We start from the raw sequence: 26,694 nt of genomic DNA on the forward strand, positions 1-26,694 counted from the left end.
TGGCTCTGGGCCACTGGCCTCTCCTGCACTTGGAAGGTTCCTGAGAGTGACCAGGCCATGCGGGAGTGAATGTGCTGAGAGGGTCGATGGGGAGCAGCCAAGCGAATGGGCTGATGGAAATTAATCCCCACCCCTGGGCCTTTTCTCTCCTTTTGATCATCATTACCCTCTCGGGATCTTTCCTGTGTCTCAACACTGCAAAGCATTGCAGGGTGCGGGAGACTCTGGGTAATTCCACCCCAGCCTCCAAGTTACAGCAGCCAACAGGCCACTGCCCGTGCTCTCAATCTGCAGCTCCAGCATTTGAGGGCCTAAAGTGCATCATTTATGTGTTGAAAACTGGGGAGCTCTGAGGATGCTTCATGAAACCTCTGTACCAATGTATGTGCCAGCCCAAACTCCATGTCCCCAGCTAGAAGTACCCCCTTATCCTTTTACCAGGTACAAATAAACACGTCTGAGCACTGTGTGTCTTGAAGCTTTGGGGTTTAAAGACAGGAGAATGTAGAAGGAAAAAAAAAATTAGCTTTTGGGGACACTTACTTGCTAAAGGGGTAAAAGTTTCAGTGCCTTAGTCAAAGGTTGCCCATCTAATTGAAAGGGTGAGCCACTTAAGAAACAGATCTGGTTTCTAGGGAAAACCCTGGGGGACTCTAGCTGGCTCCGTTGAATTCCCAAATGCCCCAGAATTAATGCGGTTTCTTTCTGTCCAGCATTATCAACACTTTGGATGGATTTTACTGAAGCTGTCTCTGAAACTAGGAAAGCATTTTAATTTGACGTAGACTATAGGGTTTCCCCATGCAACTTTGCCCAGAGGTCCAGAACCAATGAATGCCGTTTTATATTCTGTATTTATTTAAGGTTCAGATGAGCTGTACTCGTACTTTTCCTCTTCTTGGAGAGCTTCTTTAGGTCACTGCCACAGAATTTTTCATATATGACTCAAACACCCATCATGTGTGTCATAGCATTCGTCCGCCTCAAAGATGGGCACTGTCCTGTCCTTGAATTTCCTACCTCCACCCAGAGCCTGGCACCTGCTGGGTATACGGTAAACATTCACTGAATGAATGAACAGATGAATAAAGAGGCTGAGTTCCTAGCACTAAAATAGCCATGAAGTAGGAAGGAACCTGACGCTGGAGCCTCAGGAACTGCCAGCTTTGTGCCCTTGAGGCGGCACTGGCTGGGCCCCTCTTTTTGTGATCCTGAAGTCGGGTATTTAATAATTGAAGAAGCCAGCCCTTCCAGTTTGGGCTCCACTGAGCTCACATCCAGCCTGCTTCCGCAGTGCCAACCTTCCCTCCCGGCTTAGCCACACTGTGTCTGCTCTGGCTGTGACCCACCCCCCACGCACCATCCCTAGGGATCCTGCAGGGCCCCCAGGCCCAGCCACGCTGTCAGGTCAGCTGAGCTCTGAATGCCCAAACCCAGGTGGCCAGGAGCCAATTGTCACAAACTGTTCACAAAACCAAGCAGAAGGGGGGCTCACGCCACCTTCTCTCTTGTTTCTATTTCTTCTTTTCTACCGCTCCTTGCTCTCTTTCTCCCCTTTCTTTGTGTTATCCCAGTCTTCCTCTCTTCTCTCCAGCCTTACCTGGACAGGTTAGTGGCATTTATTTATACAAAGATACCAAGAATCATCCACTCTAATTGGCCCAGCACAAGCTGGGAGCTTCTTTGGGGCTGATGTTGATTTAGGATGTTGTCACCATCCCAGAGCTGAAGATCAAGAAGCCCTGCCTGCCATTCTGGGGGTAGGAAACAGAGAATTGTGCAATGGGTAGAATACATAGAGTTGTGCAATGCCTGTAGCTCCCAGCAGGAGCATTCATTCTCCTTAACCCCATGTGGATCACCGTTCTCTATATCCTAACTCTTCATCTCTCTCCTCTACCTACCAGGAACTCCTTGTAGGCGGGTGATTTGTTTTACCTTCCTATGTCATCAGGACTAACATAGGCCTGCCACCTAGTACAGTCATCCCTAGTACAGCTAGGAAGCACCAGCTGTGAAGCACCAGGCCCTGGGGGTGGAGAGGTGAACAGGACACAGGAGCCCACAGTCTTGCCAGAGAATCATACATTCGGCTAATACTTGGAAATGCAAATGCAGGGGTCAGGACATTCACAGGGAGACCTGCCCCAGCCAGAGGATCAGGAAAAGCTCTCCTGAAAAATCCATTTACACTGAATCTTAAGGGATGGATGGGGATTAGATGAAGGGAATATGGAAGAGTGGATGGAACAAAAAAGAACATTGGATGGATGGGTGGATGGATGGAAGGATGGAAGGATGGAAGGATGGATGCATGGGTGGGTGAACCGAGCATTGAAGTCTGAATTCAATGTCACAGTAGTACAGAATATTCTGACTGGCAGTGGGAGACAGATGGTGAATCCGGGGTGTTTTGTTAGGTGCGTGGTGGTGGGAGCAGTGTCTTCATTGCCCTCCTCGGCTGGCCTGTGGGCCAGAGGTGCCAGATGGCACATGCTCTTGGGAAACATGTGAAAGGACACACCAGCCTCTGCCAGGCATGGGGGACCCTGGGACTACGGTGGAACTCCTCAGCCTGGGTCACATGGCCCTGCCAGCCTCACACAGCTCACCCAGATCTCTTCTTCCCACCCAGATGAACGGGAAGTTGTTCAGAAGAAGACCTTCACAAAATGGGTGAACTCCCACCTGGCCCGAGTGTCCTGCCGGATCAGCGACCTCTACAAGGACCTGCGGGATGGGCGGATGCTCATCAAGCTGCTGGAGGTGCTCTCCGGAGAGATGCTGGTAAAGCCCCTGTCTGTGCTGGGCCTCTTCCTGGACCCATGGCTGGTGCCATCAGCCCCATTTTAGGAAAAGACATGGTCAGGGTACCTTCAATTCTCATGGCCTGCCAGGGTTTCTCCTTGTTCTTTTGGACTTCCCAATACTTAGAATGTCAAGTGTCCACATGGCTGACAGGGTCCTCTGACCTCTTCCCAGAGCTTCTTGTCCCTTCTGACCACTCCCACAATGGACAGTTCATTGAGCTCTTATTATGTGCCAGGCATGCTTCTCATAGAAGCCACGCACAGCACTGTTGTTCTCACTGGAGTCTGGGCCTCTGGGGCTGCCTGAAATGGCCTGAGCCTTAGCCCCCTCACATGGGCTGAAATGTGTGTGTTGTTGGAGAATTTACATCTTTCCTGGAAGCCAGAGGAAAGTTTAGAAGGTAGTTTAGCCATGTGATTTCCCACATGTGTTAGTAGAATCTCTTAGAGACCCTCCCGGCAGACCCCACCCGGTGGTACAATTGCCTCTGAAGGAGAAGTAGGTGAAAGTGCTTGTTTTGCTCTGTTACTTCCTTGGTGATCTTGGGCCTGTCAGATAGGACCCTCTTTGCTTCCATTTCTGCAATGAATAGACTGAGAACAAGGATACGTGTACCTGAGGAAGTACTCGGAGAACCTTGGGGTTTGAATGAAAATGTACCTCACCTTTTCAACTCCAGGCTGAAGTTCTCTCTCTTACTTGTTTTGAAGTGCCACCAAAGAGTATCACCCTTGAGATCCCTTTGAATGGGACATTTAGCATCCTTGATGAGCCCCTTGGGTTTGGGCTGGAGGCATTTAGTGCAGGGAGGAGCATGATTGGCGGGCACGGGTCTGTTATCAGTCACCAAGCTTTAAATTATTCTTGTCACTGACCTGCAGTAATTAATTCTTAGAACTGTGTCTGGAGCATGGTTAGTGCTCAATTAACTGTTTGTCCTATTATTGTGTTCGAAGGCCATTTGGTGCCTGCTCAGAAGGCTGTATTCAGACCCAGAAGGGCACCCATGGAGTCTGGTTGCCGAGCTCTGAGTGTTCACAACAGGGAACCTCCTACCGTTGCTAAAAGGAAAGCAAGAGTGACCAGTTGGCCAGGAGAGTGGAGGGTGGTGCTGATGGCAGGTGCTGGTCCAGCCTGCAGTCACCTGTGTAATCTCTCTGTGCCAACTGGTGCCATTGCTGTCCCCCAGCCAAGGCCCACCAAGGGAAAGATGCGCATCCACTGTCTGGAGAACGTGGACAAGGCCCTGCAGTTCCTCAAGGAGCAGCGTGTGCACCTGGAGAACATGGGCTCCCACGACATCGTGGATGGCAACCACCGCCTGGTCCTGGGCCTCATCTGGACCATCATCCTCCGCTTCCAGGTGGGTCCCAGGGAGGAATTCAAGGAGGCCTCTTGGCACTTAGGGATTGTACAAAATAGTGACTAGAGAGCAAGTGAGTGTGTACCTTCTGGGAGTCTAGAAACCCATCTACGGGACAGAGCTCTTGGAAGGAGAGCCTATCCTGTGTCATCCCAAAGTGCCGAAGCTCAGGGGCATCCCTCAGTTGTAGAGAATCAGGGGCATGGTGTCGTCGATTCTCAGCGTCCTGCTAGAGTTACCCAATTTAAGCTGTCTCCTCTGACGTGAGGAAGCCATCCCATGTGCTCGGGCAGACTGAGGCGACAGGGACCAGGGCCTCAGGGTGGTGTTGCTGCAGAGTCGGAGCTGTGGACGGATGGCTTCAGAGGAGGACAGAGGAAGGGCGTCCCTCAGGGATCCATGCTAAACTACTTCCTCTCTCTCTCTCTGCCATCCCCAGATTCAGGACATTGTTGTCCAAACTCAGGAAGGTCGTGAGACGCGGTCAGCCAAAGATGCGTTGCTGTTGTGGTGTCAGATGAAGACCGCAGGGTACGTGTGCCTTGGCAACCTGCAGCTACCACATTTCCCACCTGCCTCTGGCTCCCCCGGGGGCTGCCATCCCCAAGGGACACTAAGAATCACCACCTAAAACTGTAATAGCGCCAACATTATCCATGCTGCCAGTCCTGACCTGGTTCTTCAGGTTCTTTTCTAAAGTTGCCTGAGGTCAGACTGTGGGGCCTATTGGGTGTGTAGGCCACAGTCATGGGAGAGCGTCTTTGTGTGGCTTAGGTCTGCCCCCTGGTGTTGAAGTAGCTCAGAAGGGACAGATCTGTTCCTCTCCTGGCATATTGGCCCTCAGTTCACACACTTGTTTATGACTCCAAAAGAATCTATTTCTCAGATTTTTTTTTTTTTTTTTTTTTTGGTACTGGACATTGAACCCAGGGGCATTTAACCACACTGAGTCATACCCCAAGCCCTTTTTTTGTATTTTATTTAGAGACAGGATCTTGCTGAGTTCCTCAGGGCCTTGCTAAGTTGCTGAGGCTGGCTTTGAACTCACGATCCTCCTGTCTCAGCCTCCCAAGTTGATGAGATTGCAAGCATGAGCCACCATGCCCAGATATTTCTCAGTTCATTTTTTTTGGAGGTGAGGGTGGGTACCAGGGATTGAACTCAGGAGCACTTGACCACTGAGTCATCTCCCCAGCTTTATTTTGTATTTTATTTAGAGACAGGGTCTCACTGAGTTGCTTAGGGCCTCACCATTGCTGAGGCTGCCTTTGAACTTGTGATCCTCCTACCTCAGCCTCCCAAGCCAATAGGCTCACAGGTGAGCGCCACCACACCTGGCCTATTTCTCAGATCTCACTGTTTCTCTTGAATATTTTATTTTTAGGTACCCCCACGTCAATGTCACCAACTTCACCTCCAGCTGGAAGGATGGCCTGGCCTTTAATGCCCTGATTCACAAGCACCGGTAAGAGGAAGGAGAGAACTGTGGGGACGGACTGGGTATTTGGATGTGTTGCACTTAACACAGGGGCCAAGGGAAGGCTCCTCTGCTGTTTTTTCTCCTTTCGCCCTTGGCCTCCCTAATGTCCATGCTTCCCTTAAGTTCCATTCACACCTGATGCCCACTTCCTCACCAGCTGGTGCTCACAGCAGCCCCTCTACGCTGTTCCTGTCTCTCATTTGTCTTACCTGGCCACCTTCCTGCACCTGTCCAGTGTCTTTCCATCATGCTAGGGCTGCCCTCTTAACTGTCCATCTTTGTCCCCAGGCCTGACCTGATCGATTTTGATAAGCTGAAGGACTCCAATGCCCGGCATAACCTAGAACATGCATTTGATGTGGCTGAACGCCAGCTGGGCATCATCCCGCTCCTCGACCCTGAAGGTGAGCCAGCCCCCCTCACTATTCTAGAGAGAGCTGGGCTGAAAGGGTTCCTGGAGGCTGGCCAGGTGCCAGGTGCACTCAGGCACGGGGAGGGCGTGGAGGCAGGCCAGGGCTCTGCACTGGACCAGCTCATCAGCTCCAAGCAGGTTCCAAGCACCTCCCCTGCCTGTACACAGGTCTAGTGTGGACCTTGGATCCCTCTTTCTGCCTTTGTGGTCCTGCTGTGCATTTCATCACTGTGTGAATCAGACCTTCTACTCTCACCCCATTGGCTGTCACTTGATGCCTATGGTTGAACTTGTGCCGGAGGAAGAGGGGCTGAACCTCAGCCCGACCTTTCTGGCTTTGGTTTGGTGCTGAGAGGGCACCCTTTCCCCTTACAGATGTCTTCACAGAAAACCCTGATGAGAAATCCATCATCACGTACGTGGTGGCATTTTACCACTACTTCTCCAAGATGAAGGTGCTGGCAGTGGAGGGCAAGCGTGTCGGCAAGGTACTGAGCTCTTCTGTCAGTACAGCATCATTCTTTCCATTTGCCAGCCCCAGGCCCTATCCAGTCTGACAGCTTCAGGTCTGGGCCCCCAGCTGCAGCGTGTGTGTGTGTGTGTGTGTGTGTGTGTGTTTGTGTGTGTGTGTGTGTGTGTGTGTGTGTGTGTGTATCTAAAGCATTCTGTCAAACTCTCCAGCTGATTTCCAAAGCAGATCTTTGTCCAGAAAGAGGTTTCAGAGATTTCCACCTGCAGCTCCGAGTGTCTTCCGCATGGAGACCTCATGAACATTCCCAAAGCAACCCCTGTGGGCTTATTTGGTTTGTCTGTGGCTTCAGACCTCTGAGGCTCCCACGGTTTACCAGAAACCCACCCCTCTGTACAGAACCTCAGGTCGGATTCCTTTCCCTTGCTGGGTCATTAACTTCTCAAGGATAGGAACCATTTCCCATTCATCTGTGTGTGTCTGGTATTTAATAAAGATGGTTCTCAATTCCTAAGAAACATTTTTGGATAAATGTATCCCTGTTTTTAAATAAATGAATCCCTAGCCACTCAAGAACTGGTATGGTGCAGTGAGCTTACTAATCTTTTTTTTTTTTTTTTTTTTTTTCAGTTTTAGTGGGACACAATATCTTTATTTTTATGTAGTGCTGAGGATCGAAACCAGGGCCTCACACATGCACCGCAGGTGCCCTACCACTGAGCCCCAGCCCCAGCCCGAGCTTACTAATCTTTTATAGGGTTAGAAGAAGGGGCAAATTCTCCTGAACCCCAGCTCTCTGCCAATTTTGCAAGAGGGCTTCACCTCTTTCCAGCCCACCTCTTCTGCCTTAGCCACATTCTGGGTCTCAGGGGACAAACCCAACTTAGAACTCTCAGGGCTTGAGAGGTGGGAGCCCCACTTTAGGCACCTTGATTTTGAGCCACATTGGTGACCTCAGCAGTGGAGATAAGAATAACTGAAAAAGCAATTCCTTAGGTCATTGACCACGCCATTGAGACTGAGAAGATGATTGAAAAGTACAGTGGGCTAGCCTCAGACCTACTCACTTGGATCGAGCAGACCATTAACGTCCTGAACAGCCGCAAGTTTGCCAACTCGCTGACCGGCGTCCAGCAACAGCTACAGGCCTTCAGCACCTACCGCACAGTGGAGAAGCCACCCAAGTAAGGGCACTTGGGAGGGTGTGGTCGTCGAGGGCTACCTGACTATTCAAAGGTAGAGCCTGGCTCTGGGTGTTATGAAGTGTATCCTTGGGCCACAGACTCAAGATTCAAGAGCTGCATGCACATCTGTCACCAGCATCATGCCCCTCTTGGCCACCCTACTCCCAAGTCATCAGTTTATAGGAAACAGGCATTGATGAGAAACCCTGACTCATAACCAAGGAAGGTACTTTGTAGAACCCCTGCCCCCCACCCAGTGAGGCGCAGGAGAGGAACTTGAGGCTTCCGAGTCTCCTTGGAGCACTAGTTTTGGAGAGCTCTGCTTTTGTCTGTGTCCTGAGCTGCGGGTTTGTTTTCTGGAGATGACCTCTGTATTCTCAGCCTCTGAGCTCTCTACGTGGGGCCTTGTGATCATCAAGTATATCCATCTATGCCTCTCCCATCTGTCACTGCTCCTCTGCAAAGCACTAAGCCTGCTGCTCAGATCTCAGCACCACCCCACCACATGTATACACACACACACAACCATGCAGGCACATATGTGGGCACACACAAAACTGCATGTGCATGCACATGTGCACAAACAACCACACACATGCATAGGTCTGTGCACACAATCATGGATGCACACACACAACCATGCACACACAGGAACATATTCCCAACTGTGCACAAATAGTGCATCTACACATGCACATGAGCACACATACACCACACACACATGCATGTGTGTACAATGTAGTTATGCAGGCACATATATACTCACAACCATGTGCACACATACATGCATGTGTCCACAAACATGCACACAAACATGTATGTGCGTATGTGGTCTCCCCTCGCATCTCCCACACTCTCCATTCAAGACTCTCAAACAGGGAAAGGTTAGACACAGAGCCTAGAATGTTCTATAAACAAGGATCTGTCTTTTAGCCTGACACTTTTAAAGTCCTAAATTCAATACAGATAGCATTCCTTGTGGGTCTACCAGGCACTATACACAGGGTGTTACCCTTGGTTGTGTAGACAGTGCTTCAAGGACTTAGCCCTCTTAAGTGCCTCTGAGCACTGAGATCCATCAGGCTGAGCTTGTGGTGGACACCTGGCTTAGAGCCAGTCCCAGCTGCCATGTGAAGGGTGTTGACATAAGTAGCCCCCTGAGTTTCATGAGGACGTGTAAAAGTCCCCAGTTACGTGGAGCTTAGAGCCCATGTGGCAGACATCAGTCCTGCTACCAGTTCTTGTCTCCTGTACCCACAATCCTCCCAGAGCCCATCCTTTCCTGACCCCTTGAAAACATCTGGCCTATAGGACTTGTTGGAAGATCCAGCTTATTAGCACTTGTGGGGAAAGTTGCATTCAGTACAGTATGTTCTTATGTGGATAATGCTGCTCCTAAGGTTTTATTGACTCAATTAAAAAAAAAAAAACTGTCTAAAGAGCTAGTCAGAAGCCTTCATCCTTTGCAGAACAGGGAAGAGTGTCTTTATGTCGATTGCTAAAACCTGATATCTACCAGAATATTTCAGTTAACTGTTCCCTATGGAAGCAAATGATAAGTGCTGCGTTAGCCACTGTGTTTTCTCTCATATGCGTTATGAAAACCCAAACCCCTAAGATCTCCCTTGGTGAGAATGATAGATGTTGTAACAGGTAAGCAGACCTATGGCTTCCCTTTACTTTTCCTTTGTTTTTAAATCAAATATGCTTTGCTGTCCAAGATCCAAAAACCTCTGCTGATGTCAGCAAGCAATTTGGCCATGAGGATCACGACACCAATCTCCTACCCCTGTTTTCTTGACAGGTTTCAGGAGAAGGGGAACCTGGAAGTCCTACTTTTTACCATCCAGTCTCGGATGAGAGCTAATAATCAGAAAGTGTATACGCCCCACGACGGGAAACTAGTGTCTGACATCAACCGGGTACCGTGGTGTTTTCCATTATGCATTCTCAGTGGTGGGCTGAGCTCCTGATGCAGGCCTGGGGAATGGCCCCTGGATGAGGTTAAACCAAGCCAGTTTGTTTAGTGGTATTAGCTGCTTGCTGGCTATTTGGAGGCGTTGTTCTGAGAGATCAAACTCTACCCACCATCTTTTTTTGTTCAACTCCTTGTTCAGATACTCAGAACTATTCTTTGGAGCCAGGTGCATAGCCTGTCCCCAATAGAACCTTGAATTTATCTTTGAATATGAAATATTAATTACTTATAACAAAAGAGAAATGTCTTAAGATGTTTCCAAGGGTTGGAGGTAATCCTTTAGTCAACAGGTATTTACGGAGCTTCCAGAGAGTTGAAAAACACAATATTGGGTCTAGAGTCTGAGGCAGATTTAGGGGAAGAGGGAAGCGAGAGGTCACGATCAGTGCTCCTCCACTCTTTGGCCCAGACATGAAGCCCGAGCTTTAAACTGCCATCATGTCACCCAAGAGCATTGAGATTTACCTAGAATCCCGAAATCACTGTGTGTCTGGTGAAAGAGATGGGAGCCCAAAGCCACCCGTTTCTCCTGTGCCCCAAGAATTCTCCTTCTGCCCCACACAGGCCTGGGAAAGTCTGGAGGAAGCTGAGTACCAGAGGGAGCTGGCCCTGAGGAGCGAGCTCATTCGGCAGGAGAAGCTGGAACAGCTGGCCCGTCGCTTTGACAGAAAGGCTGCCATGAGAGAGACGTGGCTCAACGAAAACCAGCGCCTTGTGACCCAGGTAATGGGGATGCACTTGGGGATGGCAGGAGAGGAGAGTGCTTCAGAGGCCCTAGCTCTCAACTGACCTGGAGCCTGATCGGCCTCTCAACAGCAGCTGGATAAGCTTCTCCTCGTCCTTGTAGCCCAGCTCCTTGAGATTGGCTGGATTAAGAATGGTTTCTGAGGAAGAACTCCCTGAAATTTATTGTCTGTTTTTTTTTTTTTTTCTGTGCTAGGGATCCAACCCAGGCTTCACCCATGCTAGGCAAGCACTCTATCACAGAGCCCTATACCCCGAGCCTGTATTAAATTTCTTTTTTAGGAAAGAACCTCATAGTCCAGAAGTGGCCCCTAAAGTTGTCTTACGTGGTCTGTAGCATCAGCAAAAGTGGGGGTTAGAGTTGACACTAAATGATGGTTCTCTGGGAAAGGTGAAATCAGATGCACCTTTGGAATCTAAGCCTCTAGGCTTGGGACATATTTTACCAGCTAAGAATGGACCCCAGGGCTGATTCTCCATCAGAGCATCTGTTCCCTCCTACTTAGAGCTTAGAATGAAATTAAATTCTGTCCAGAAAGGGGGTAGCGAGTATATTGAGAGCAATGGAGAGTGTACGTGCGCCCCAGATAGCACAAGGGTAAACCATCTGTTCGCAGCTTTGTGGCTTCTGAGAGCAAGCAGTCCCTCCTACCCAGAATCAGACAGGTCCTCTCTTGGCAGGGTGGGGGAGTGCCAGCAGGCCACCAGAGCTCTGCTAGTAATATGCCTGTCACATCACCCACGAGTGTGGCACAGAGAATAAAATAAGGGACTGCTTTTAAAGGTTCTTGCAAGACATTTCGTTTTTGGAACTTGGCTCTGATAAGATAGACTGCCAAAAGACAGCAGACTGTCTCCTCGCTGGGAGTGCGCTTTCCCACCCAGCCGTTGTGCTGAAGGGACCTGCTCGCTCTCTACATTTGGGAATGAACTTGGGGGAATCTGATTGAACTGCCTATTGTTGTCCCTGGGGTTCAGGATAACTTTGGGTACGACCTGGCAGCTGTGGAGGCTGCCAAGAAGAAGCACGAGGCCATCGAGACTGACACAGCTGCCTACGAAGAGCGGGTGAAGGCCCTGGAGGACCTGGCCCAGGAGCTGGAGAAGGAGAATTACCACGACCAGAAGCGCATCATGGCCCGCAAGGACAACATCCTGCGCCTGTGGAGCTACCTGCAGGAGCTGCTGCGGTCCCGGCGCCAGAGGCTCGAGACCACCCTGGCCCTGCAGAAGCTCTTTCAGGACATGCTGCACAGCATCAGCTGGATGGACGAGATCAAGGTGGGCCCCAGGAACCACCTACCCCTTCCCCTTCCCACCCTAAGTGGGTTCACCATGGGCCTTCGTGGCCCTGCAGTTAGCAGATGCTCCCTTAGATACCGTTTAGCCAATCACATCCCTGAAGCAAAATGGGGAAACTGAGGCAGTAGAGTGTCAACATCATCTGCCTGTCTGCTGCTTGGCTCATTCTGCTCCATCCAGGCAGATGTCACCAGCCCACATACACAGTATCCCCAGTGACCAAGAAATCTTGGGTTTGTGGTCACTAGGGGCCAGCCTGCCAGATCAAGAAGAGACAGGCATTAATCAGGAGCCTGGAGAATCAGGCTGACACTGGTTGGAATCCACTCACAGCATAGGACCAACCAGCGTCTGAACTCTCCCCTGTACTCCAGTGGGTCTTGACCAAGGAAGTCACATCAGGCTGACTGCAGAGCTTTCTAAAAATGCACATGCCCAAGCCTTGAGACTGATGTAGTAGACAAATACGGGGCTTGGGCTTTCTGTGGGACTGTCCATGGGTGATTCCAATGGGCACCCTCTGCATGAACTCCTGCTCTGTACTTTCTTCTGTCCTGAGCAGCAGCTCAGATACATGGACATGCCCCTAGGAGGGGTCCCATCTCTTCACTTCTTTTTGTCCACTCTATCATGTCCTCCACCAGGCCCACCTGTTGTCTGCTGAGTTTGGGAAGCACTTGTTGGAGGTTGAGGACTTGCTACAGAAGCACAAGTTGATGGAGGCTGACATCGCCATCCAAGGGGACAAAGTCAAGGCCATCACCACAGCCACCCTGCAGTTCACTGAGGGGAAAGGTGAGCCCAAAGGTGTCTCCTGTGGCCAGAGCCCCATCCTCTGGCCTGACACCCACTTTGGATATATCTTTAGAATTCTGCTTCTTTCATCAAGTGATAGTGCATGAAGCTTGAGGATAGCCAAGCTCTCCAGATAGCAGGCAGCTGCCTTGGAATCTATACTCAGGAAACATTCAGAGCACTAATAAGATATCGTCCATCTTCCATTCTCTTTGCTAGTTCATTATGGCTGAGACCATTTAAATTTTTAGTTTCTGGTCTTAAATTGAAGACCTCACTGCCTCCTTAAAATTTCATTCTAAACTTTTTAATATCATGGACTGAAGATATAGCTCAGTGATGGAGTACATGCCCAGCACACACAAGGCATGATTGCACACAAGCAGCTAGAGTGCAATCCCCAATACTGCAAATAAATAAATAAATAAAGTTGTATCATGGATTTCTACTGAGAACTGATTTAACTTTTAATCTCTCTTATTCCTAAAGTTTAGTGGGAACCAATGATAAAGAATTTGGCCTGACCTCTGAGTAACTGAGAACTCTGGCATCCAATCCCAAAGCCCCAACAAGATAGTGGCTTCGAGAGTGTATGGTTCTTAATCTGGTAACCGAGCTGAAAGTTGCCTATAAGCCCTTCTCTTTCGTCATCCTTCCTCTTCCTATTCCAGGGTACCAACCTTGTGACCCCCAGATCATCCAGGACCGTGTCAGCCACCTGGAGCAGTGTTTTGGGGAGCTGAGTGACATGGCAGCTGGGCGGAAGGCACAGCTAGAGCAGTCCAAGAGGCTCTGGAAGTTCTTCTGGGAGATGGATGAGGCCGAGAGCTGGATCAAGGAGAAAGAGCAGATCTACTCCTCCTTGGACTATGGCAAGGACCTGACCAGTGTGCTCATCTTGCAGCGCAAACATAAAGCTTTCGAGGATGAGCTGCGCGGGTTGGATGCCCACCTGGGGCAGATTTTTCAGGAGGCCGAAGGCATTATTGCACGCAAACAGTACGGGTACCCGCGGATAGAGGCCCGCGTCAAGGAGGTATCGGGCCAGTGGGACCAGCTGAAGGAGCTGGCTGCCTTTCGTAAAAAGAATCTCCAGGATGCGGAGAACTTCTTCCAGTTCCAGGGAGATGCGGACGATCTGAAGGCCTGGCTGCAAGATGCCCACCGGCTGCTCTCTGGTGAAGATGTGGGGCAGGATGAAGGGGCCACGCGGGCCCTGGGGAAGAAGCACAAGGACTTCCTAGAGGAGCTGGAAGAGAGCCGAGGGGTGATGGAGCACCTGGAACAGCAGGCCCACGACTTCCCCCAAGAATTTCGGGATTCCCCCGATGTGACCAACAGGCTACAGGCCCTCCGGCAGCTCTACCAGCAAGTGGTGGCCCAGGCGGACTTGCGTGGGCAGAGGCTGCAGGACGCCCTGGACCTGTATACAGTGTTTGGGGAGACGGATGCCTGTGAGCTGTGGATGGGCGAGAAGGAAAAGTGGCTGAAGGAGATGGAAATCCCAGACACCCTGGAGGACCTGGAGGTCGTGCAGCACAGGTCAGAGGGGCTCAGCCTCTGCTCACCTCCCCAGCCAAGGCCTGGGTGCCACCTTCCACCTCTAGGTCAGCAGGGGTCTCTGAGAGTCAAAGGATATCCTTGGTGCAAATTTCAGGTGGTAGGAGCCCTGAGTTCTGTTCTGGCTTTGTGGCTTTGGGCGCTTCACCCATTGGGCTCCTCACAGGGATTTGCTAGTCCAGTTGCTGAGTTCCTTCTCAGCTCTTGCAACCATTGCTCAAGGAATTGTACATGGAAAGTAGGAGCTGGTGAGGATAAAGGGGCTGTGAAGCTAGGACTGTGCCAGTTCTAGTTTCCTGTGACAGTCCCTAAGCCACAGAACTCCAAGCAGCTGCAGAGACCAGTTTGTAAACTAGCAGTCTGCAAGGCCACCCTCACTTCTGGTGTTCTGATTCCAGCAGCCTTCTGGAAGGGGAGGCATGTTCAGTTTGTGCACAGAGGAGAGGTAGCATCTCAGCAGCCCAAGCTCAGAATCCAGGGATAGAGGCTGCTCCCCAGAGCCATGCTCAGGTGGCCCTGCACTGATGCCTGAAGGTCCTGGGCTCTTACCCAAGAAGGCTGACCTTCATAATCACAAAGCCCACTCCCCTTGGCAGCTCTCCCTTATCTACTCAGGAATGGAGCATATCCTTGCACTGCAGAGGGCATCCTTTGGGTCAGGGTATCAGGGAGTGGAACCAGGTCCAAGAGCAGTAATCAAGACGTTGAAAGTGTGGCAGGTGGTCACTGGGTGATTGATTCCTCTGCGCGTAAACACTCTGTAACCTCTTTAGAGGCCTCCCTTCCCTTCACACTTCTCCATGGTGCCACCAGCCCTCTCCCAACCTGATCCAGGAAATGCTAAACCACGGAATTGAACCCATGAACCAGAAAAGAAGGGTGTGCCAGAATATCTGTCCCCTTTTCCTGCTCACCTGGACAAATGCCTTTAGGAAGCAGAAGGAGAAAGCACCTTACTGCTCCTCATTTTCTCTATCAGGTTTGACATCTTGGACCAGGAGATGAAGAATTTGAAGGGTCAGATCGAAAGCGTGAACCTTGCTGCCAACAGCTTGGTGGAGAGTGGCCACCCACGCAGCGGGGAAGTGCGGCGGTACCAGGACCACCTGAACACCAGGTCAGGTGTGGTGGGATTTGGGCTGGGGGCATTTCCTCCCAGCACCTGAAGTATCCCTTGTGGCTATGCAGTGCTACATTAGTACCTCTAGGGCCCCTGTATTTCTCAGCCACAGTCTTATACCTAGACCTGGGGCTGTGCAGCTAGGAGGAAAATCTGTGGTGAGCAGCAGGGTGAGCAACCAGGAGGAGAGCCGTGGTCACTGAGCTTTGATGGCTGCACATGGATAGAAGGGGTTATAGACACTTGCGCTGGAGGGGACTTCTGAGTCCATTTAGATCAGCTGTACGGTACTCATGCCATATTTCCCTGGACATGCTTGGGCAGGGAAAATTGCTTTCTGAGAGCTCTTAAGTACTGTCCATAAAAGAATGCTCCCGCCTGTGCCAAAATGCAGCATCGATAATAAGGTTGGCTTGAATGAAGAGGAGAATTAGCAGGGAGCCTCGAGCAAGTTTCATGGTTGGAACAAAAAACAGGCCCCAAGGAGCCTTTAGAGAGGGGGTGCTTTCAGTGCAGGATGTAATTGCTCATTAGTTCTCGAAGGATCTCTAAGGACAGAGCAAATGCCTGCAGTCTCTGTTTTTACCCTAGGCTCTGCACACACACTGCCACGTGTTCTACACTTAGGCTTGAGCCTCGCTCTGCCTGGGGTAATCTGGAAGATGGGCTTAGGGAAGACCCTGTTGTAAAGAAATGGACCTGCGCAGTGGAGACTCCACTGAGGGCCTAAGGGAAAGCAGGCAGAAGTGAGATAGATACTTTGGAGCTACTAGAATGGGGTTGATTGCCTCAGCACTCAAGGATGAAGATTGTAGTTCAGGAGATCCCTTTATAAGTCTGGTGTTTATGCAGAGCAGGGAGACACCTCTTCACTCTTCTTTAAGCTTGTTAGGTAAAGGGTTGTGTGTGAGAGAGAGGCAGGGGGAGAGATTGAAAGACTGAGAGATTATTGTAGTTGCTGCTTAACTGAGGAAATTAGAGCAGTCTAAATCAGAGCAACTTCCAGATAGGAAGAACTTGTCAGCTGCACAATGAACTGAAGCCAGAGACTCTTGATCTTTACAGATCCCTGATGCATGCCTCATCCCAAGTGAAAAATATCAAAGTGCCTGCCATTCTTAGATGAGGGAAAATCTGAGGCTTTAATAATGGTAAGATGGTTCTGCATTGAGTCTGAGAGTTGAAAAGGTCCGAGAAGTCATCTGGTCTACCAGGCATGAGAAGCCCACCCTCTCACAATGCGACTCACCCTCTTTTGGGCAACTTCTTTTGGTTAGAATGCCTGATTCCATGTTGAGTGGAAATTGCCTCCTGGAACTTGTACATGTGGCTTTTGTACACTCTGATACTTAGAGATGTTAAAATTTATTCTGATTCATCTTCCATGTGTAGCTCTTCAAATAGTTTTCAAAACAACTGTTCTTCTCCTTCACCCCAGTCCTACTTCCCTGCATCTGCTCTTCTCTGTCACTGTGCTTCTCCTCTGGTCCCTATCCTGTCTGTCCTTTAGGCCAGTGCAAGTTCATCTCCTTCCCATTTTCCCAGATGAAAAATGATCTTTCCCTCCTTTGCACTGGTTTCAAGCTTCACATCCTGCATTGAATTATAATTACAGTCACACATCACTTGACACAGGAATACACTCTGAGAAATGAGTCATTAGGCAATTTCATCATCATGTGACCATTGTAGATAGAGTGTACTTATGTAAACTTAAATGGTCTAGCCCACAACACACCTGTGCTCTAAGGGTGTGTGTGTATGTGTGTGTGTTACAGTCTGTTGTTCCTAGAGCCACAATGCACAAAACAACATGAGATTAAATCAAGCACAAGAAAAAATTATGCAATCAAGAGACACGGTAAACATGAAATATTTGAGGCTGCTGGCTGACACAGCACACTGTTTCACAATAAACTTTTACAAGCAGAAGGAGCACACTCTAAAATAACATTCAGGAGTAGGTATAGTTAATATGTAGGCCAGTAACATAGAACCAAGGAAGTAGCTCAATGGTACAGCCCTGGCCTAGCACATGCAAGGCCCTGGGTTCAATACCTGGCACCACAAAAAATACCACTGAGCAACAATCATTTATTATTGTTATCAAGTATTATGTACTATACGTAATTGTGTGTGCTAGACTTTATACAACCGGCAATGCAGTAGGCCTTACACCAGCATCACCACAACCAGGTAGGTAACATGCTGCACTGTGACTTTTCTACAACTGCAACATTTCTTAAGTGGTAGGCATCACAAATGAAATATCATTATATGTGCAGGACTGTATGTATGTGTGAGCTGAAGGACTTGCCTACTTTCCCTATAGGCAAACAAAGGGCTGTATCTCTACCTGTGCCCACCATGTTTTGCATAACAACCACATTCTGGTCTTAGGTTCACTCTGTTTGGAATATTCTTTTCCCAGATATCCACTTGGCCTGCTTTCCTACATTCTTGAGGCCTCGGCTCCATGTCAGCTTACTGGAAGAGCCCTCCCTGACCACCCCATGAAAGAAGCACACTGTCCTCACCAGTCCTCTCTGCCTCTGTACCATAATCTGGCTTTATTTGTTTTTCTTTGCATGTTATCACCCTTGGTGATTACAGATGCATGTATTCATCTCTGCCCACTTGAGTGAAAACAAGATTTTCTGTTCTTTGCCATATTCCCAGTGCCCAGGTCGGTGTACTACACACAGCATGTGAAAGTTGTGTGACAGATGCTCAGTGAATGAGTGAACAGGGACAAAGCTGAAATATTTCTGCCTACTTGGCACATATGAGTCATTCAAATGCTCATCGAATGTGTGATCATCTTCACTCTGCATTCTAGTTAACCAAGATTTTTCTAAAAAATCTTGGGCCCAGGACCAACGCTGGGTTCCCAGTGTTGCCTGATGCCAGTAAATAGAGTGGATATACCAACTTCCTCCTTGGAGATGGTGCTATGTAAGAGGAAAGTGTGGATTGGGAGGAAGACTAGACCCAAACCCCAGCTTCTCTCCTTATGGGGCTTTCACTTTTTTCTCTAAGTCATATACTCCACTTGGTGGCTGCATGGAGGCCACACAGGAAAGGCCTGGACAATCACCTTGGGACCTCTTGCCCAGGGGCACAGCCAGACCCTCTTGCAGGGGCATTTCACTGTCAATTCAGAATGATTTTACACCAACTTGGAGAAAGCCTTCAGCTTCTTTCCCCTGGCTTCCCACCCTCAGAGGAGCATCTGTGTGCCAGGCACAGAATCCCCCAGGGCACAGGGACCTCATCGTCTAGGAGGAGAGCTGAGAAGTCCTCAGGTCTTGCTTTTCTCGCTCAGGGTCTTCCCAATCCCTTCCCATGGGAAAGCCTTCTTTCTGCAGACCTGTCTTTCAGAGGAGACTATCCACTGTTGTCTACTTTGGGAATGACACAGTGCCTTCCACCTGGCCTGTCTACCTAGGCCCTCCACTTCCAACACCTGGGTGCTGGGATACAAAGATGAAAGAGAGTCTCAGGATCCTCCTTCTCCTCTTCTTCTTCAAATATTTTTAGTTGTAGATGGACACAATACTTTTATATTTATTTTTATTTTTATGTGGTGCTGAGGATCGAACCCAGTGCCTCACATATGCTAGGTGAGTGCTCCACCTCTGAGCCCCAGCCCCAGCCCCTCAGGGTCCTCTTATTAAATAGCTCACCTCAGTGGAGGCACAGCTCAGGTGGCATCTGTGAAATCTGTCCTCATCTCCTCATCACTCCTTACAGCACCCTTCATCCTCTCTGCCTTATTTGTGCCATGTACACGGTCCTTTATACAATAGATAATGTGTGAGCTTGGCTTATTTTTTTCTCTAAGTCATATACTCCATAGGTCAAGATCTGGTTTTGTCAGTATTCTTCCAAAGTCTAATCTAATGCTTCATTCCCTTGTGGGTAATAGAAGAGAGATGGGTTCAGTTGGTGCATGAGCAGTGCACATCCTCTCATGTACTTATATATTATAATGGTGCAGAATGAGAAAGCCTGGGCCAGGGAGGTGCCTCTAGTAATCTGGCCTAGCTGATAGACAACTCTTTTTTTTTGTACTGGGGATTGAACCCAGGGGTGTTTAACCACTGAGCCACATCTCCAGCCCTTTTTTATATTTTATTTAGTGACAGGGTCTCACTGAGTTGCTTAGGGCCTCACTAAATTGCTAAGGCTGACTTTGAACTCATGATCTTCCAGCAGAAAGCCTCCTGAGCTTCTGGGATGATGGGTGTGTACCACCGTACCTGGCTTGATGGGTAGCTCTTTAAAAGAGGCTTATGTGCTGTGGAGCAACCCAGGTCCTTGGGACATCTGCCAGACCTTATTATATTTCCCTGTTTCATAGCAACACTGCACTTGATGGTTAAGATAATGTTACCTATTTTAATTAAGATCCCAGCCAAAGTCTTCCTCCCTCTCCTCTTTCTCTTCTTCCTCTTTCTCCTGCTCTTTTTCAACAGGCCTCTTTTCTTTTAGGCTCTAGGGAATTTTTAACATGTCTTGGGCAGGGCAGGGTTTCTCTGGCACTCTATGTCCTAAAGTATCCTTGAAGTTAATCAAGTGAGCTTTCTAATTATTTTCAACATTTCTAAAACTCTGGGGAAGTTGTATACAGATGCTTCATAACTTATGATGGAGTTACAGCCTGAAAAGTCCGTTGTAAACTGAAAATATTTTAAGTAGACAATGCATTTTGGCCAGGCACAGCGGCACTACTCCCAGCTACTTGGGAACCTAAAGTAAGAGGATTCCTTGAGACCATCCTGGGCAACATAAGGAGACCCTGGCTCAGAAAAGAAAATTAAAATGTATTTTCTCTGCCTAACCTACCAAACATCCTAGTTTAGAACACAGAACACCAGAAAGCATCCATTATTTACCCTCATGGTCTCATGGTTGACTGGAACAGCAGCCCACTGCCCCTGCCCAGTATCTCCAGGGAATATTGTAATTTTTATCAATAGCCCAGGAAAAGATTAAAATTCAAAGTATGGTTTCTACTGAATGCCTGTTGCTTCTGCACCACTGAGAAGTTGAACTTTGTGTATGCCCAAAGTCCAGCTACACGTGCGACCTCGACTTGCAAGTTCCCTTACCTGTGGTTGAGAATCACATCACTGCTTGCCCCTTGCTGATCAGAGATCTGATTGTTGGTTAGATAGCTCTTGAGTAAAATTAGACAAATGAATTTTGCTCATCCAGTTTGTTAGGTAGATACTTTTTGTTTTTCAGCACACAAGGTCTATGGTGGGGACTGGGTGGAAATCTGAGAAGGGATACCCTCTAGGAAGAGTTAAGGAACAAGGTATCTCTTTCCTCTGGGGTCTCATCCCACTCTGGCAGGTGGCAGGAATTCCAGAACATGGTGTCAGAGCGGCGGGAGGCCGTGGACTCCGCCCTCAGGGTGCACAACTACTGCGTGGACTGTGAGGAGACCGGCAAGTGGATATCAGACAAGACGAGTGTTGTGGAGTCTACAAAGGACCTGGGGCGGGACCTGGCGGGTGTCATTGCCATCCAGAGAAAGCTGACAGGACTGGAGCGTGATGTGGCCGCAATCCAGGCCCGTGTGGGTGCCCTAGAGCGTGAGTCTCAGCGGCTGATGGAGTCACACCCTGAACTGAAGGAGGACATTGGGTCGCGGCAGGCATATGTTGAGGAGCTGTGGAAGGGCCTGCAGGAAGCCCTGAAGGGCCAGGAGGCCTCGCTGGGTGAAGCCAGTCAGCTGCAGACCTTCCTGCAGGATCTAGATGACTTCCAGACCTGGCTGTCCTTGGCCCAGAAGGCTGTGGCTTCTGAGGACATGCCTGAGTCATTCCCAGAGGCTGAGCAGCTCCTGCTGCAGCATAAATCCATCAAGGATGAGATTGACGGGCACGAAGAAAGCTTCAAGAAGGTGAAGGCCTCCGGAGAGAAGGTGATCCAAGGCCAGACAGACCCGGAGTACATGCTTCTAGGCCAGCGACTGGAGGGTCTGGATGTGGGCTGGGACGCCCTGTGCCGGATGTGGGAGAGCCGCGGCCGTTCCCTCGAACAGTGCCTCGGCTTTCAGGAGTTCCAGAAAGATGCCAAGCAGGCCGAAGCCATCCTCAGCAGCCAGGTAGAGGGGCATGCAGGGATGGGGCTCTCTTGGGGCAACATCACTGGTGGTGAGACTTCAAATGAGCCGTAGAACTTTGGGGCCAAATGATGCTTTCCTTGGGCTCTTCATAGTGACGAATTGGGGTGGGGATGGGGGTCTCTTTCTTCTTCCTCATGTGCCTTTTCCAGCCTTGAGTCCCAGCCTGTCTTGTTCTCGGGTCAGTCAGAAGTTGCAGAAGTGAATCTTGCCCTGGTTGGCTCCCCTTCCGTGTGACTTTAGACACACCGTTCACTGGGTACCCTGGGTACTCTTTGCCCCAGCATAGAGTCTTCTTTTTGCCCAATTCTAAGGGACGCCATTCACACCCCAGCCTCTGTGACTCATGTGGTGTTACTGCTTGGCAGGAGCCCTCACCACCTCCTCAGCTAGTCTTCATGCCTTGTCTGGAAACTTCCTTCACAGGAATACACTCTGACTCACACGGAGCCCCCAGACTCCCTAGAAGGTGCAGAGGCTGGGATCCGCAAGTTCGAGGATTTCTTGGTGTCTATGGACAGCAACCGGGAAAAGGTCTTGAGTCCCGTGGACTCTGGAAACAAGCTGGTAGCTGAGGGAAACCTCTACTCTGACAAGATCAAGGAGAAGGTGCAGCTGATTGAAGAAAGGTATTCTCTGCTTCGAGCTACCTAGACTACCCAGGGGGTTGGGGTGCTGGGCAAGGGCCCAGACTCAGCGTTACGGTGATGGGTTTTGGCTTCCCTTCTAGACACCAGAACAACAATGAGAATGCCCAGAAGCTCTCGGTTCTTCTGAGAGACAACCTAGAGCTACAGAACTTCCTCCAGAACTGCCAGGAGGTGAGGCCAGCAGGCAGGGCTCGCTTTCCAGGAGATTGCTGTCTGGGAGCAAAGTGTCCTAGAGGTGGGAGGTCACCTAGGAGTGGTAGGATTTCACGAATGGAGAACTGAGGGTCCTCAGCAGCCTAGGTCATCCTCTTAATCTTCAGTTCCACATCCTTCCTTCCCCCCACCTCCCAACCAATCCAAAAAATCATCCTTTGATTTGCCAGATTTAGGATAGGGATTCTTAAGAGGTCGTCTGAGAATTCTCTATATTGGAATCACCCAAGGGCCTGAACAGGACTGGCTTCAAGAGTGTGCTTGGTAATGTCCTGCTGTTGCCAACTGAAAACTTGTGATACTTTTGAACATCTTTATTTTGCTCTGGGCCTTGCAAATTGTGGAGCCAGTCTTGGCCCTTGTTAAAGCAGACTCCTGGGCCCCACCCGGGCACTGTTAAGTCAGGACCTTAAGGAACAGGGGAGAGAAGGATGCATCTGAAACAAATCTCCCAGTCGGAAAACTGCTGGCTCAGAAGGTCCTTGCTCATCTGGGACTCACTCTATAAGGAAAGACTTGAATCTGCCCTCCCAAGTCCTTCCATTGACAGGAATTCCTTTGTCATGGGGCTTTTCCTGACTTCCTCCCTACAATCCCCTTTCTTCCCAGTCCAGACAATTTTGTATTCATCTCCCTCTGCCCTTGGCACAAGGCAAGCTTGGTATGGTGCCAGGACATCTTGGAAGCATTGAATGCTCATCACAGTTCTTCCTTTCTTTTTAATTATAGGATCTGTCCCTGGCCTCTCCCTCACATACCATTTTCTCTGTGTTTATTAATGATTTCTCAACCTACTGCCAAGGAGGGATTTTATCCATCCATTCAGTAAAAACTTACTGAGCTCCTATAATATACCAGGCCCTGTGCTAGATCCCGGAAATAGGGAGAGAAGAATAAATAATCCCTGGTCTCACATCACATACTCTCTAGTGAGGAAAATATATCTATGGCCACATTATAGCCTAGGGATCCAGAGTTAAGAGATTAGTTCTCTTCTGTGCTCATGCTTCCTCCCCTGGATCTCTTTCTGGTCTAAAATGTACAGTCAGGGAATGTTGGCCGTTGGCAATGACAACCTGCCATCAGACCATCAGACTCTTTCTGCCCACAGCTTACTCTTTGGATCAATGACAAATTGCTGACTACCCCGGATATCTCCTATGATGAAGCTCGCAATCTTCACAACAAATGGCTGAAGCACCAGGCATTTCTAGCAGAGCTGGAATCCCACCAAGGGTGGCTTGGGAACATTGATGCAGTAAGTAGAATGAGTGGGTGGTGGGAAACTCTCTGCTCAGATATTGTTTTGGTCAGCATTTTTGTTGCTGGGACCAAAACAATTAAAAAAAAAAAAAAAAAAAACCCTAACAAGAACAATTTTAGAGGAGGAAAAGTTTATTTGGGGCTCATGGCTTCAGAGGTCTCAGTCTGTGGATGGCTAGCTCCATTGCTCTGGGCCCAAGATGAGGCAGGACTTCATGGCCGAAAAGTGGGGTAGAGGAAAGCAGGTCAAGACGTGGCCACTAAGAAGCAGAAAGAGGTTTCCACTCAACAAGGACAAAATATAGATCCTAAAGGCAAGCCCCAGGAACCCACCTCCACCAGCCATACCCTACCTGCCTACAGGGGATTGATGCACTGATTAGATTAAAACTCTCATAACCCTATTATTTCACCTCTAAACTTTCTTGCATTATCTCACACATGAGCTTTTGGGGGACACTAAATATCTCAACCATAACAGATATATGCATGAGAATAGGGCTTCACCACAACAAAGACACTGTCCTGAAGCTTGCTGGACAGTATAGAATTTGGCAGTGAAAAAAACTTTTCTAAATAGTTATTCAATCTTCAGAGATCCCGATTCAACAAGTCTTTTTTTAAATTTTTTTTTAAATTATAGATGGACACAATATCTTTTTTATTTTATTTTATTTTTACATGGTGCTTAGGATCAAACCCAGTGCCTCAAACATGCCAGGCAAGCACTCTACTATTGAGCCACAACCCCAGCTCCAGCAAGTCTTATTAAGTCTGTTCAAAACCAGTGCCTCTTCTGGATCCCCTGATTTGGGACAGTCCAGGGCAATGAAGACACCTAGTTGGAGCTTTCAACATCCATGCTAGGACAGTAGATGTTTCTGTTTGCCTTTTATTATCCTTACCAGGACTCCAGTACTGTCCTGACAGGGTCAGGGGAATACATGAAATGACCAGAGTCATCCAAGGAAGCTATTAACCCTCATTGTTTGGATGGGAAAAATTACCAGGAAGCAATCATTCATAGCCCTCATAGTCCTCTGGATAGAGGACTGCTCTCTAATGAGCTTGCCCAGTAACAGGGGTTAGATCTGGGAATCATGTCCCTGTGCTCAGCCTGCTGTTCCTGTCCAGGAAGAAGCAGGCCTAGGGTCCACACAAAGCCATGCTGTGCAGCAGTTAATGGTGCAGCCTCTGGAGCCAGATAATTTGGCTCCCTTGCCTCCCTGAGCCTCAGATTCATCTCTGAAATAAGGATAATAATAGCACATAAGCAATGGAGTTGAGTGCTGAATACTTAAGGACAAGTAACGAACTCAAGATAGTATTTGGCAATTGTAAGACTTGATAAGCCAGGTGTAGTGGCGCCTGCCTGTAATCCCAGTGACTCAGGAGGCAGAGACAGGAGGATTGTAAGTTCAAGGCCAACATCAGCAACTTAGCAAGGTCCTGTAATCAAAGTAAAAGGGTTGGGGATGTAGCTCAGTAGTAAAATGCCTCTGGGTTCAATTCCCAGTACCAAAATAAATAAATCAATTCAGGAATAAAATAAAAATAAAAGATTCTCCATAAACATTGACTACTGTTGGCTGTATATGGCTCTAGGCTTAAGTCCTATCACATGATATGCACCCCATAAAAATACTCTTAGGCAAAAACCGGATAAAGCAAACTCAATAATTAAAGGTATCACCAAAGGTTAACATCAACCTCTGGAACCCAAAGGAAGGTTTCTGGGATGCTTGAACTGGATAGATCATGAATCTTTTGTGTTTTCAGTACCAGCTGACCCCTATCTTCAGCCCCCCGTACAGTGGTCTCCCTGAATTGTTTGCCCTCAATGACTCCAGGGGCTCAGGTCCGTTTCAGTGAACCTTACTAAATCAAGTTCTGTGCTGATTCTTTGCCTTACTGACCTCCACTCCAAAGCCCCTTGCAACAGCCTGGAATGGGACTGCTCAGAGGCCACCGAAGCCTCAGAGGGTGAGCTATCTCCATTCCCCCACAGGAAGGAAGGCAGCTGAAGGAGGAGAAGCCCCAATTTGAAGCTGTGGTGTCCCAGAGGCTGGACACACTGCACCGGCTCTGGGATGAGCTGCAAGCCACCACCAAGGAAAAGACCCTACAACTCTCAGCCGCCAGGAGCTCAGACCTGCGCTTGCAGACCCACGCCGACCTCAACAAATGGATCAGCGCCATGGAGGACCAGCTTCGGTCGGATGACCCGGGCAAGGACCTGACCAGCGTCAACCGGATGTTGGCTAAGTTGAAGGCACGTGAGCAGGCTGTAGACTCAAACTGTTAGACTACAAAAGATCTTGGGGAGAAAACCTGAAACCATAAAGCAAGTGCCTTTGTTCCTCTGATGGACTTGCTTTTATCATGTGAAAATGTCTTATGATTCATAATCCATCCCCTAACCCCTTTGGCAGTAGGGCAGGGGTCCAATAAAAGGATGCATAAGAAATATGGGGCAGGTACTCAGAGGAGGGAAGGATGAATGAGGGCAGCCAGGGAGACTTCTTGGAGGAGGCTGAGCTCAAACTGGGGCTAACAGGATAGGTGGGGGATAGATGGGTGGAGAGCCAGGAGGGACTGCCCAGGTGCTGAGGCCAGTGCTGTGCTATCCCATTGTGTCTCAGAGAGTGGAGGACCAGGTGAATGTGCGGAAGGAGGAGCTGCAGGAGCTGTTTGGCCAGGCACCCTCACTGGGAGAAGAGGCGGGAGACCTGAGCATCGAGAAGAGATTCCTGGACCTCCTGGAACCTCTGGGGAAGAGGAGGAAGCAGCTGGAATTATCCAAAGCCAAGCTGCAGATCAGCCGCGACTTAGAGGATGAGACGGTGCGTGGGCTGCAGCCTCTCCACCCCCCAGGCCTGAGCCGCCAGCTGCTACCAGGAGTAGCTGGCCACTGCCCACAGCAGTTCTTGGCAGCAGATGACTGGTCATCTCACCCACTTATTTCATAGGGTTGCTGTGATGATTGCATTAATTTGGGAAGCCAAGCCAAGCCAGTGCTTTTTAGATGGTAACTCATTAGTCCCTGGCTGATTTTGATGGTGATGAGCCTGGGATTTAGGTTCAGACAGCCTTGGGTTCAAGATCCAGCCTATGGCTTGCTCACAGTCTGGCCAGGAACAAGTTCTTTGGAACCTCAGTTCAAAATATCAGAACATCCCCATCTATAAAATAGTGGGTGAGGGACCCTAATGGG

At 49.2% G+C, this 26,694-nt stretch overlaps 1 protein-coding gene across 1 annotated transcript in view; it reads left to right on the forward strand.

Moving 5' to 3' along the window:
• Positions 1-26,694, forward strand: part of Sptb (spectrin beta, erythrocytic) — a 69,272-nt gene that overhangs the window by 13,431 nt on the left and 29,147 nt on the right. The window contains exons 2-20 of the mRNA XM_076850353.2: positions 2,636-2,787; positions 4,001-4,174; positions 4,614-4,705; positions 5,559-5,639; positions 5,943-6,058; positions 6,442-6,554; positions 7,532-7,719; positions 9,524-9,641; positions 10,262-10,420; positions 11,420-11,722; positions 12,388-12,538; positions 13,210-14,080; positions 15,078-15,215; positions 20,580-21,336; positions 21,781-21,983; positions 22,085-22,175; positions 23,329-23,475; positions 25,489-25,752; positions 26,123-26,323. Coding sequence (XP_076706468.1) covers positions 2,636-2,787; positions 4,001-4,174; positions 4,614-4,705; positions 5,559-5,639; positions 5,943-6,058; positions 6,442-6,554; positions 7,532-7,719; positions 9,524-9,641; positions 10,262-10,420; positions 11,420-11,722; positions 12,388-12,538; positions 13,210-14,080; positions 15,078-15,215; positions 20,580-21,336; positions 21,781-21,983; positions 22,085-22,175; positions 23,329-23,475; positions 25,489-25,752; positions 26,123-26,323 — 4,319 coding nt within the window. The remainder of the gene's footprint in view (positions 1-2,635; positions 2,788-4,000; positions 4,175-4,613; positions 4,706-5,558; positions 5,640-5,942; positions 6,059-6,441; positions 6,555-7,531; positions 7,720-9,523; positions 9,642-10,261; positions 10,421-11,419; positions 11,723-12,387; positions 12,539-13,209; positions 14,081-15,077; positions 15,216-20,579; positions 21,337-21,780; positions 21,984-22,084; positions 22,176-23,328; positions 23,476-25,488; positions 25,753-26,122; positions 26,324-26,694) is intronic.

This window comes from Callospermophilus lateralis, chromosome 3 (assembly GCF_048772815.1).
Source record: "Callospermophilus lateralis isolate mCalLat2 chromosome 3, mCalLat2.hap1, whole genome shotgun sequence".
Lineage (NCBI taxonomy): Eukaryota > Metazoa > Chordata > Mammalia > Rodentia > Sciuridae > Callospermophilus > Callospermophilus lateralis.